The sequence below is a fragment of the Enhydra lutris genome, unplaced genomic scaffold (assembly GCF_002288905.1).
Source record: "Enhydra lutris kenyoni isolate GAN:26980312 unplaced genomic scaffold, ASM228890v2 scaffoldscaffold59, whole genome shotgun sequence".
Lineage (NCBI taxonomy): Eukaryota > Metazoa > Chordata > Mammalia > Carnivora > Mustelidae > Enhydra > Enhydra lutris.
Genome location: NW_019154143.1, coordinates 5,832,581 through 5,846,112, shown reverse-complemented (window position 1 = coordinate 5,846,112; position 13,532 = coordinate 5,832,581). Strand labels below are relative to the sequence as shown.

Below are 13,532 nucleotides of genomic sequence, written 5' to 3'. Positions count from 1 at the left end.
AAAAAAAAAAAAAAAAAATTATATATATATATATATATATATATATATATATATATATATATTTATATATATATGGCAGAGGTAAAGGTAGATGGGCTAGTTTATCTTGGTTATTGTCAAAACGACCATCACCAGAGTTCCTGGGCTCCTATAAGAACAATGTACTGCTTTCTTAAACTAAGGAGGCTATACTATGCTTTAATGTTTATATTCTTTCAGAGTACAGGCTGTTTATTTAGATCAGGATTTAGGAAATTACAGCCGACAGGCCAAATCTGGCCTGCTGCTGTTTCCATACAGCTAATGAGCTAAGATAGTTTCTACATTTTTATGTAGCTGAAAAAATTAAAAGTGTAATAATACTTAATGACATGAAAATTATGTAAAATTCAAATTGCAGCATCCGTAAAGTTTTATTGGAATGCAGTCAAGGCTCATTTGTTTACCTGTCGTCTTTTGGCTTTTTCTGTGTTACAGTGGCAAGAGTTGAGTAATTGTGACAGATTGTAAGTCACAAAACCATTTACAGAAAGTGCCACTCCTAGTTTAGACATTTATCTTCAACTGTTCACAGTCTTTCATATAATTATTTCTGAAGATCTTAGGTGCCATTATTGGTAAGGTTGCAGCAGCCTTACCAAGACATACTTTTGGTCCGGGAAGATTGTTTCTCTGTGACTTATTCTTGAGGAAATGCTTCATGAAGCCAGGGGGCAAATTCTAGCTAAACATTTATGCGCTTAAATATGAGTGAAAGCTTTTACTCTAGGGCAGTGGTTCTCACCCCTACTTACATATTAGGATCACCCAGAAGCCTTAGAAACATTCCAGTGAAATCAAGAATTGCTGAGGATGGTGATGGCTGAGCATTAATATTCTAAAAACCTTCCTTGGTGATTCTAATATATAATCAGAATAGGAAACTATTGCTATTGGGGCTAATGATGGACCCCTTCTAGTTCACTAGTTACTGGACAGATTGGCTTGACTTACTGCTGCTATTATTATAAGAAAATTTGCAATACTCATGTGATTGAAAGGAAGGTTTGAATATGTATCCTGTGTATCCTTTATGTTTCTCTGATTCTTTCTCTGAGTAAATGACCTTACGCTGGAATGTAACCTTTCTATGAAAATGGTAGAAACTGCATTTTAGTTCATATAAATATATAACTAGCAGAGGTCAGTGTGCTCAGAGAAACATCTAAAAGAAAGTTAACTTTCTGTTCAGGAAATTTGAAGCCGTATTTATTAGAATTGTTCGCTTTACCCAACACTAAGGCAACTCCAGGCATGGCCATTAGTCACAATTACTGCTTCAAAGCATCTACGGCTCTTCTAGCTGCATACATACCTTTATAATTGTATCTTTCTGGTGTGATGATGCTTTTATTATAAAAATATCTTTTTCTCTGTAAATAGTTCTTGTTTTATTTTTTCACTTTTTTTTTTTTTTTTTTAAGATTTTATTTATTTGACAGAGAAACAGCGAGAGCAGGAACACAAGCAGGAGGATTAGGAGATGGAATGCAGGCTTCCTACTGGACAGGGAGTCCGATGTGGGGCTTGATCCCAGGACCCTGGGATCATGACCTGAGCCAAAGGCAGATGCTTAACCGACTGAGCCACCCAGGCGTCCCTGTTCTGTTCAGTCTCTTTCCTATTTTTCAGATTGATAATTTCTTTTTTTTTTTTAAAGATTTTATTTATTTATTTGACAGACACAGATCACAAGCAGGCAGAGAGGCAGGCAGAGAGAGAGGAGGAAGCAGGCTCCCCGCTGAGCAGAGAGCCCGATGCGGGGCTCGATCCCAGGACCCTGGGATCATGACCTGAGCCGAAGGCAGAGGTTTTAACCCACTGAGCCACCCAGATGCCCCTCAGTTTGGTAATTCTATTGATTATCTTCCAGTTCACTTATTTTTTCTCTTGTCATCTCGTATCTATTTCTTAGCTTCTCTAGTGAACTTCTCATTTGTTACTGTACATTTCAACCCTATAATTTTCACTTGGTCCTTTTTTATAACCTATCTCTGTTAAACTTTTTGGTTATTTTTAAGAACATTCTTGAGTTTATTTTTAAGCTTCTCTTTCTAGGGGGTTGCCCTGTGTCTGCATAGCTTAGTGGTTGGCCAGTCGCTAGACAGAGGTTGTGCTCAGACACCCCAATCAGTCAGATTTCTCCCCTTTGCTGATGGATCTGTTTTAGATGGGGAGTGAATTCAGTGTTTGGGCAGTTTTCAAGTCTTTCCTGGCTTTTACTTTTTGCTGAACCCCGTTTAATTTCCTGTGCACATGCATGTAGCCTCAGAGTTGGCCAGGAGTGGATAGCTTGGTCTCTGGTCTCTGCTACGCATGTGTGCAGCCTCTGATTATCCATAAGTCTGCATTTTCCAACCAAATTGCATTGTCAGGCTAGCAGAGCCATCAGCTGTCCCTGTTTGCATAGCAATGAGTTTACTGATAAAACTGTTGGGTATTGGGGCACCTGGGTGGCTCAGTGGGTTAAGTCTCTGCCTTCAGCTCAGGTCATGGTCTCAGGGTCCTGGGATGGAGCCCCATGTCGGGCTCTGCTCAGCGGAGAGTCTGCTTCCCCCTCTCTCTCTGCCTGCCTCTCTGCCTGCTTGTGATCTCTCTGTTAAATAAATCTTAAAAAACAAACTTGGGTATTGGTATTACCTGCTGCTCCAAATTGAGTAAACACCCCCTTTAACCACAGCAACCCGCCGGGCCACATGTTCTGTTTTGCCCCAGCAGAACCTTCTCAGTCACTGAGTTGGGGGAGGAGGGGAGTGGGAGCAGCTCTAGGCTAGAATGCCATAGTCTCCCACTGTTCTTATACAAAGTTTTCCAAACATAAACACATCTCAGATTGTTGTATGCTTTTGGCCAGTTTCTAGAGCAGCAAAGTTGTTTGGTCAATTTTTTTTTTCAGCGTTATAGTTGCTTTTTTGAGCAGAGGATTTGCTGACCACCTTCCCTTGGCTATAGCTGGAAGTGCCACCCAAAGCATCTGAGACTTGAATTATGATTTGAGTAATTGGAGAAGTTGAAACTTGGAAAAGATAAATGCCTCACTTGGAAAAGGATTGCATTCCTACCAAAACTGTCTACATAGCCCACTGCAAACTGGTGATCCAGTTGTTTAAAATGATTAGGACTGATAATGGGAACTGGCTAGGGAACAGGTACACGCCAAGTTTCCCTTCTGTCTTCTGCTGGTAGTTCTGTATTTTTTCCATGTGCTACTTTTCACAAACCCTGTATTAACTGACACTAACTTCCTTTAGTCCTTCGAGATTGGTCGGTCACTGGTTACCTAACAGGCACAGCTGTTCGACTTCCGCAGTATGCCATCTTGTTTTAGCCTTTACAGAGGCATTTGTGCAGTTGTTCAGTATTCTATCTTACTGGTTAGGCAAAATGTTTGGGAATTGGAAAATGAAAATCCCACAGCTAATGATAAGAACTTACATTCTAAGAATTTTTTTTTTTTAAAGATTTTATTTATTTATTTGACAGATCACAAGTAGGCAAAGAGGCAGGCAGAGAGAGAGGAGGAAGCAGGCTCCCCGCTGAGCAGAGAGCCGGATGCGGGACTCGATCCCAGGACCTGAGATCATGACCTGAGCCGAAGGCAGAGGCTTTAACCCACTGAGCCACCCAGGTGCCCCCATTCTAAGAATTTGAAACAGGAATCCATAGATGATTGAACTAAAATCAGTGATAGGCTTAACTGTGAAGGGTCAGAACTCAGAATAATAGCAGTAGTCTGGTTGTGGGGAGGGGGCGGTGTATGGTAGAGAAGGCATGGACTCCTGGAGGCCTAGAGTCTTCCTCTTGTGGGGTGGGGTAGGTTGTGTTGCATTTTAGTGGATATTTGCATTTTCAACAAGGCTTTAATAAATCTGTGGTTGTGTGGTGTTTTTCATACTGATACCATGTTTGTTTTCACCATCTCTTATGAACTAAAAGTGTCTGGTATTAGACTGTAAAGTTTTGTTTCTTCAGTGAGTTCGTCATAAAATGATAGAAGCTCACATGCTGTCATACACTACACGTAGTGTCATGTATACAGAAGGTCTTTTCTCAGGCAAATCAAAGTTCTCTTTTATGTGTGTTTTTATTAAAAGTGATAGTTTGGTCACTACCACAAAAGATCAGTTTTTCTAAAATTTTACTCATCAGATTTGTTGCTTAACGTAGACTTTTTATTGTCTTCCATAAGCACAATTACCAGTATCTTCCTCCAGCTATTCTAAAGGTGCATATCCTAACTGGGGCTAAGTAACTCTTTATTTACTTATTTGTGTTTGTTTAAGATTTATTTATTTACTTAGAGAGCACATGCACATTGAGGGAGGAGCAGGAAAGGGATAAGCAGACTTCATCCTAAGTGAGGAGCCTGATGTGGGGCTTGATCCCACGATCCTGATATCATGACCTGAGCTGAAATGGAGAGTCAAATGCATTACTGGCTGAGCCACCCAGGTGCCCTCTTTATTTTTAATTTATGTATTGTTATTTATTAATGAGTGGAATATGTTACTTTATTTTTTCTTTGTAATTATCTATTTTTAAAGATTTTCTTCATTTGACAGCACAAGCAGGGGGAGCAGCAGAGGGAAAGGGAGAAGCAGACTCCCCGCTGAGCAGGGAGCCCAATGTGGGGCTCGGTCCCAGGACTCTGGGATGATGACCTGAACTGAAAGCAGGTGCTTAACAGACTGAGCCACCAAAACATCTCTATTTTATATATTTTTAGAGATAATTCTTTTTTTTTTTTATATTTTATTTATTTATTTGACAGAGATCACAAGTAGGCAGAGAGGCAGGCAGAGAGAGAGAGAGGAGGAAGCAGGCTCCCCGCTGAGCAGAGAGCCCAATGCGGGGCTCGATCCCAGGACCCTGGGATCGTGACCTGAGCCGAAGGCACCCCTAGAGATAATTCTTTAGAGCAGAGGAAAACAAAATAGTTGAACTTTGAACACATTGGTTTGAACTGCACAGGTCCACATATATGTGGGTTTTTTACACTCCAGTACTGTGTATGTATTTTTCTCTTATGATTCTCTGAATAACATTTTCTTTTCTCTAGGTTATTTTATTGTAAGAATACAATATGTAATACATGTCACATGCACAATATGTGTTAATCAACTATTCGTATGTTATTGGTAAGGCTTTTGGTCAACAGTGGGCTATTAGTCGTTAAGTTTTGGGGGAGTCAAAAGTTATACGTGGATTTTTGACTGCATGGGGGTGATGCCCTGAACCCTTGCATTCCTTAGGGGTCAAATGTACGTGGGTAATAAATGTAATCTCAAACTTGGAAGCCACTAAATTGGGAACTAATTTGTAGTTACATTTCCTTGTGAGTAAGAAAATACTCTTTTTCTTTCTTCTCTAGGGTTTCCTGAATGATTTCTGGCATCTAGAATGTGATAGCCCTGCATTGAACAATTAATTAAACTAGTAGATAGGTTGCAGTCAGCTTAATATTTCATCTCTGAGGCCTCTTGGCGAAAGTATGTATTGGTAGCTTTAGAGTGAAGAAACCTGGCAACCTTACCCAGATGAACAAAGTTAACCTCATCGGTGAGGGGCCACACCTAGAATTTGGCATTACCAAGTTTACCAAGGCTGCAGCGTGAAGAACGGCATTGTTTCAGTGATACTCCTCTGAAAGATGTATGATGCCAGTCTGACCGGGAAGAAACACCACAGACAGATCCCAGTGGAGGCACACTGTATAAAATAACTTTCCTGCAGTCCTCAAAAATACGAAGATCGTAAAGGTGAAGGCAAGGGAGGACTGAGGAATTGTGCTGGGTTCAAGGAAACAAGAAACTAAAATACAGTTTGTGCTCCTGGTTTGGACCCTTCTGCCAGGAAAGATGTTGAGACAGGTGGTGAAACTTGAATGGGATCTCTGAGTGAGGGGTGTATGGAAATTTTTTGTACTATTGTTGCAACTTTTCTGTAAGTTGGAAATACTTTTTTTTTTTAGAATGTATCTTCCTGGGCTCCTGGGTGGCTCCATTGTTAAGCCTCTACCTTCAGCTGAGGTCATGATCCTAGGGTCCTGGGATGGATGGAGCCCTGCCTCAGGCTCCCAACCTCTCCCACTCCCCCTGCTTCTGTTCCCTCTCTCGCTGTGTCTGTCTTTGTCAAATTAATAAAATCTTTAAAATAAAATAAAAATTAAAATGTGTCCCCCCTCCACCATTTTGCAGACTTAAACTTTTAATCGCAAAAGGAAGATGCTTATCTTTGGCAATTCAAACAGTATCCGTAAAGTAAAAAAGTGAAAGTCCTTATCTCCCCTACAAATTCTATTGCCAGAGAACACAATTATTAACTTAATTAGCCCTTCTAGACTTTACAAATATTTGTAAATTTTTGTTTTATTTTACAAAAGCAGGATAGTGTGTAATTTGATCTTACCTCTTTTAATGGGTCTTTTAATAGTATTCCATTGTATGGATTATCATTTATCCATTCTTGTATTGATGGTGCTAGGTAGTTTTCAGTTTTTCATTATTGCCAGTTAGATTGCAATGAACACCCTTGTCTCAGTGTTTGTGTTTACAGATTTGTGCATACTAGTATTTCCATAGAAAAGATTTTTTTTTTTTTTTTAATTTGACAGGGAACACAAACGGGAGTGGGAGAGGGAAAGGGAGAAGCAGGCTTCCCGCTGAGCAGAGAGCCCAATGTGGGGCTTAATCCCAGGACCCTGGGATCATGACCTGAACCAAAGGCAGACACTTAACAACTGAGCCACCCAGGCACCCCATAGTAAAGATTTCTAAAAGAAGAATTGCTACATCATGAGTTTTGCAAGTTTGCCAATATTGATAGATTCTGCCAATTTCCCTCCAAAAACGTTCTTAGCTACATTGCTGCTAATGGTGATGGAGTAAAAATTCTTCACTTATCAATATTGTATGTAATCGATGTTAGATTTTTCCCTCTAAAAGGAAAAACTGAGGACTTTTTTTGGAGTGTAGTGCCACTGGAACATATGTTGGGCTGTTTTTGTTCTTTTTTAACATTGGGTTTCTTATTGAAGAGCTTGTGTTCTAGATCTGCCACTTCCTGGCACTATTACTTTCTCCAGCTATTGACCTCTTGTTTTTGTTTTGTTTTTTAAGATTTGGTTTATTTGAGAGAACGAGCAAGCAAGCAGGGGTAACAATAGAGGGAGAGGGAGAAGCAGGCTCCCCGCCGAGCAGGGAACCCAATGCAGGCCTCCATTCTAGGACCCTGAGATCATGACCTGAGCTGAAGGCAGAGGCTTTAACCCACTGAGCCACCCAGGCGCCCCGACCTCTTGTTTGTTTGGTTTGTTTTTTTAATTAACATATAATGTATTATTTGCCCCAGGGGCTGACCTCTTGTTTTTAACGAGGTTTTTGCTATCTCATTACAGGTTGTAAGGGTCAGATGAAATAATATCTTCAATCATACTTCTGGGAATCAAAATGAAGACAAGCCATTAAGGAGACTCCTGGAAAGATTGTTACAGTGTAAGAATTGTCCAGAGGGGGGCGCCTGGGTGGCTCAGTAGGTGAAGCATCTGCCTTAGGCTTTGGGTCTTGATCTCAAAGTTTTGGGATCAAGCTCTGCATTGGGCCCCTTGCTTGGTGGGGAGCCTGCTTCTCCCTCCCCCTCTGCTTCTGTGATCTCTCTCTCAAATAAATAAAATCTTAAAAAAAAAAAAAAAAAAAAGTTGTCCAGAGTCTCCTTCCACTGCCTGCTCAGACCCAACCGGGAAGAGAAACGGGACCACAGCTCCTGGCCCTTTGTGTCTTTTGCTCAGTGCTCTGGCTGGCTTAAGCATTTGTTGTCCACTTTGTCAGGTCTTTCTGTCACAGGCACGGGGAGGGTCTGTGGAAAAAGAATTTGACTAGTGGCCAGTTTTCATTCATATCTAGAGATAGATTTTACCTTCCAGATATTTCAAGTCTAATCCCTTTGCCTCACAGGTGAGAAAAATAGAGGCCGAGAGGCTGAGTGAAATTAGATTGCCCATGTAATAAATGCCATTAGCAAAGTTAGCGCTCAGGGTTTGGTCTGTCGTGGTGCAATTCAACATATCTTACTGTCACTATTAGTCTTCCCTGGAGAGACAACTGTATCTTAGACATTACTTCCTGAATTCCTTAAAAGACTCAGCAGAGAACTGTGGACATAATAGGTATCCAGAAAATCCATAATGAATTAAAAAATGAACACTTTTTGGTTTATTGTTGCTAAGAAAGAGGGAGTATAGGAAACTCAAGAGGCTGCCAGTTAGGTGGCTTTCTTCTAGGAAGATGCTGGCGCTTAACTGGAGAAAACAGTGGAATCCAGAACACACCGTTTCCCAAAGGTCCATGTCCAACAGCTTTAAAAATGAGTGAGGCGATGGGGAGTGCAGCTTTTTGTTTTATTTCAACTGGTTGCTAGTGTACAAAAGTATAAGGTAAATTTCTTTAAAGACTATAAACCAGCCACCAACCCAAACCCATAGCTGGTAATTCAATTGCTCAGGAAAAGGGGGAGCCCCGGCCTCATCTACATAACACGACTTCTTGTTCCTGGTGCAATGTGCCGTCCTCAGGCCCCGTCTCCACACTAACGCGGCTCTTGTCTCCAGTGGCTTGTTGGCTGCCCACGCCTTGGCTGGGCTGGGACTTTCTCAATCCCAAAGGCAGAGAATCAAAATTACAGACTCCCTCTGGGTATTTTGACCTGGCCCTTTAAGGGACATCTTTAAGAAACCTAAACTCAGACTCAGACTCATGCTTCTTACAAACATAAATCTGGGAAGAAAGCCTGGCCCAAAGAGAGGAAGGTCAGACCCCCCTTTGCCCCTCCGTGACCCCAGGAATGCCCTGGCAAGCTGAAATGGAGCAAAGAAGGGGACTTGAATGTGCATGACCTGATGTCAAGTCCTGACTAAAATCGTTCCCAGCCTTGTGTTTTTTACGAGGGCCGTTTACCCTCCCGAAGCCCCAGCTCCCTCCCTCTCAGGCATCTCCAGCCTTCCCAGGGCAGACAGGCCCCTCTGCCAGCATGGTACAGGAGCTCAGAGACCGAAAAGGCCACAGTACTGCACGGGAGGGAGGTGGTTTGAGGACGCAGAGGAGGAGGACAAAAAGAGGAAAGGGTAGGATCAAAGAAAGGGTAAAAAGCAGAAGGCAGCAACAGGGTGGAGAGACAGAGCCAACCCAGTACAGGGGGCGTGGGTACCTCTTCTGGGCTAGGGCTGGGGCTCAGGAGATGACATTAATGGGTGGGTCCTCTTTAACCACACAGAGGAGAGAGCTGCTCCTCAGCCCCGACCTGGAGCCAGTCACCGGAAAAGGAAATCAATACTCAGACTCAGTACTATGAAGCTACCCTTTACATGGTTTTAATTCGCAGGATCACTTTGAAAGCCTCTAAGTCTTCATCTCCTCTCTGGGCAGGAGACAGGCTGCTGAAGGGGCTCCCGGCCTGGCCCTGGAAGAGGTCATGTCTTTATGCTTAAGCCACAGAAAACTTGAACCAAGTGGTGTGGTCATACTCCTCCCCGGGCCTCAGCAGCACAGGAGGGAAGTGGGGCTGTGAAGGGAACAACAAGGCAAGTTAGCTTTCCAGCTGGCTGCACCCTTCACTGTTCAGGACGGCTCTGGACTGGTCTCTCGAACCAGCTGCCCACCTAACAACTGTTTACCATGGGTTTGCAGCGAGATAGAGAACTGGAGGCGCATCACTGAGCTTGCCATTAGAGCAGGACTCTCCCGATGAAGGAGGCTGTGTGTCAGTTTAAGTTCTGGAGCGAGCTGCAGGGCTGCTGCTTTGAGGGGCACTACTCCAGGGAGTAGCCAGAAAAAGAAGTCACCAGTAAGCAAATAGGAAGAAGATGGGATCATTTTAAAACTGTGGTTGCACAGAGTCTTGGGTGGCTCAGTCAGGATCTGACTCTCGATTTAAGCTCAGGTCATGGTCCCAGGCTGTGACATCGAGCCCTGTGTCAGGCTCCGTGCTGGGTGTGGAGCCTGCTTAGGATTCTCTTTCTCCTCCCCCCCCCCTCACCGCCCAAAAAACTGTGGTTGCAGAAGATGAGCAGGTGTGGACAAGGAGCAACATTAAACGGAATAAAGATTTTGAAGGCACAAAACAGATTAAATACATAAAAATGCTATGTTAGGGGCGCCTGGGTGGCTCAGTGGGTTAGACCACTGCCTTCGGCTCAGGTCATGATCTCAGGGTCCTGGGATCGAGTCCTGTGTCGGGCTCTCTGCTCGGCGGGGAGCCTGCTTCCCTTCCTCTCTCTCTGCCTGCCTCTCTGCCTACTTGTGATCTCTCTCTGTCAAATAAATAAATAAAATCTTTAAAAAAAAAAATGCTATGTTAGTAACTTGGCTAAAGTTCTCCTTATCATGACTGGGAGAAGAGAAGCTCTGTGGACCTTTGAATCACACAGACCTGAGTGCCGTGACCTCTGTCATACAGTGTGACCTTGGGGCACAACACCCCTGAGAAGCCGAGCTGGAGCTTTACCTGGTTGACAGCATCAGGCCAGTTCTGGGTCTCCAGGCAGAAACCAGAGTGCTTGGGATAGACGGCTCCCCTCTTGCCCTGCAGCGTGCCGTCCAGGAAGTTACCCGTGTAGAACTGGACCCCAGGCTGGGTGGTGTACACCTCCAGCACCCGCCCGCTGCCGGCATGACGGACCCTGGGGGTAAGGCAGACCACACAGGATGCAGAAGCTCACAGGGACAGAGAGAAGCGGGGAAGCACCCTCGGAGACAGCAGTCAGACCCGGCCACAGAGCAGGGACATGGAGACAAAGGTGAGAAGAGCATGATGGGAAATTCCCACAGTCTCTGGGGTGAGGTGTGAGCAGGTGGTTCTGAGGATCCTTTCATGGCGACTTCTCACTGTGATCTTGGCTTCTCTGAGGAAGGCTCACCCTGGCCAGATAGGGGTGCGTGTGTGTGTGTGTGTGTGTGTGTGTGTGTGTGTGTGTGTGTGTGTGTTGGGGGCAGCCAGGTTGAATAGAAGCAGTTTTTAGGTTCGGGAGGGCCTGAGATTCTTTCTCATAAAGAGTTGGCGCTCTCTGCTTGGCCTGGCAAAGCGACCAGCCTTGTCTTGAAAGAGAAGTGATGCTTTTCTAAATTAAAACATCCCCCTTTCCTGGGGCTCGAGCAGGCTGCGCTTTTTAGTCAAATCTCCCCTGAGAACAGATGTACTGTCCGTTTTTGCTAGATTCACTGTTTCCTTTTTAAAAAACAAACAAACAACAACAATAAAAACCAAACAAAGAACAACAACAAAAACCAGGCCTCTACAGAGCTGAGAGCACCTACCCAGTCCCCGTACTTGGTATTGAAGGGATATGGACAAAGAAAAGCCTCAGTCTTACCCTCTTACGGAGAGGTAAAACCTCCCAGCAAAGTATGGTCAATGAAGACGTTCAGGGAAAGATGTCTGGGAAGAGGAGGGCCAAGATTTGAACAGTGGAGCGAAGGCAGGAGAGTCTCCTCGAGGTGGGGGCAGTAGAGAGAGAAGTGTGAGCACTAGTCAAGAGGAGAGGAGCAGACTCCAGCCGGAAGAACGCAGGGACCAGGACTCTAACAGAGAGAAGGCTTTTGAAGTTTCCATTGAGTTTAAATCGTTTCCTCTGCTTTATTTCAAATCCATTTGTTCTACAGACATGATTTGCTGATGCCAAGCATGGTGTCAGGCACTAGGGCAGAGGTGGGGGCTCACAGAGACGAGATGGTGTGAGCAGCTCAGAATTTAGTGAGGAGGAGGGAGAGTGCACACAGATGCCCACACTAGGCCGCTGCTGGTGAGTGCCCCAGGAGAAGTGCAGTCTCTGACTTTCCAAGGAAGTAGACCGGGCACGAATCCCATGTGAACAAAGTACAAAGCACTCCAGAAGTTCAAGGAAAGCAGAGGTGACCTCAGTCAGGAGGAATTAGGCTTTGTCCCAAAAATGTGCCTTAAAGAACAGGCACAACTGGGGAGAGAGGGAGCAAAGAGAGACAGGCTGCCAGGTGGGAGCCCTGGGCTAATGACCTAGTGGGGGAGGGGGAGGACCAGGAGCTTTGAAAAGACAGGGGACGTGGTATTTGGTCCCTGCAGCATAGAAAATGCTACTGATGCTCCTCATATAGGAGGTGGGATCTCTTCTTCCCCACAGAGGCAGTAAGTGACAAGGACCTACCGTGCACAAAAGTGCTTTTCTTTAGAGCCATTCAGACAGAAATTGTGGTCAAAGCCATTGATACGGAACTCCTGCAGGTGTTTTCCAAGCTCCACTGGCTTCCTCAGGTCAAAGGCAGTTCCTTGCACTGGAGCAACTTCTCCTGGTGGGAAGAGGCAGGGAAAAAGGCAGCAGGCGGGAGTACTCTGGCCAGGCTTTCTCGAAAGTGGAGAGGGACTCTATTTCCAGAGCCTGACACCATGATCCGGTTTAGTTTCTGTCTTTATTTTAAAACAACTTTTAAAAAAATTTAAGCATAGTTAACACACAATATTGCATTCGTTTCAGGTGTGCACATAGTGACTCGGCTTCTCTCTACATTATGCTGTGCTCGCCATGAGTGTGGCCACCGACTGTCACCGCCCAACGCTATTACAATACCACGGACTATGTTTCTTATGCTCTACCTTTTATTCTTGTGACTTATTCATTCTATAACTGGAAGCCCAGTTTGGTTTCTTTAAAAGTCGTCCTTTGTTCTAGAATAGTATCACATATTTAAAGGTGAATACAAATGCTAGTTAGTTAACGTACTCTTTTAGGGTGAGAAACTACCTTCCTTTCATGTGGTCAGTTGGAGATACTGTAGGAACTCAGCTTCTATGCTATTTTTAGAGAAGAGAGAGGTAGCACGCAAAGTGGGTCTGAAATCTTAGGAGGCTAAGAACAATCAGGAACTTGTACCCTACCACTAAAAGATTTAAACAAGTAAAAGGAGAACCAGCTTTAGCTGTTCAAACATTTGGCTCTGCTTTTGTGTGTTCCTAAATACTAACATGAAACACGAATCTCCTATCTTTGGGCAAAAGACAGCAACCTTTTCTTAAACTTGGAGCTGCTGTTCAGAAACATGGTCTTCCTGGTATGTGAGGCCTGCAGTCTGTGAGCTCACAGAGAGCTTCGAGGATGCCTGGGATCCCAACGACTCAAGGGAGACCCAGAGGCCCGGCCCACACCATCCTAGCATCTGATGTCCATTATTCGACCAAGAGAGTTTGGGAAGCACACAGGAGAATCCTTCTCCTAACCAGAGTCAGCTTTAGGTGAAACTAAGTAGCATTCTTTTTGAAAACACCCCCTTAAAACTAAACTTAAACTTAAAATCTATTTCCTTCGCCTTGGTTCTGCTTGTATGAAAAAGAATTTTTGAATGGGCAGTATTTGCACATGTAATCGATTTATTTATTTATTTTAAAAAGATTTTATTTGAGAGGGAGAGAGAGAGTAAGAGAAAGAGAGAGCATGAGAAGGGCGAGGGTCAGATGGGGAAGTAGACTCCCCACTG

General features: G+C 44.0%; 1 protein-coding gene across 1 annotated transcript in view; it reads right to left on the bottom strand.

Annotated features, from left to right (window-relative positions):
* Window positions 1–8,491: 8,491 nt before the first annotated feature.
* LOC111158370 (galactose mutarotase) overlaps window positions 8,492–13,532 on the bottom strand; it is a 51,763-nt gene continuing 46,722 nt past the window's right edge. Inside the window, exons 5-7 of the mRNA XM_022520381.1 lie at window positions 12,209–12,350; window positions 10,537–10,711; window positions 8,492–9,594 (exon numbers count right to left, since the gene is read on the bottom strand). Coding sequence (XP_022376089.1) covers window positions 9,517–9,594; window positions 10,537–10,711; window positions 12,209–12,350 — 395 coding nt within the window. The 3' untranslated portion in view covers window positions 8,492–9,516. The remainder of the gene's footprint in view (window positions 9,595–10,536; window positions 10,712–12,208; window positions 12,351–13,532) is intronic.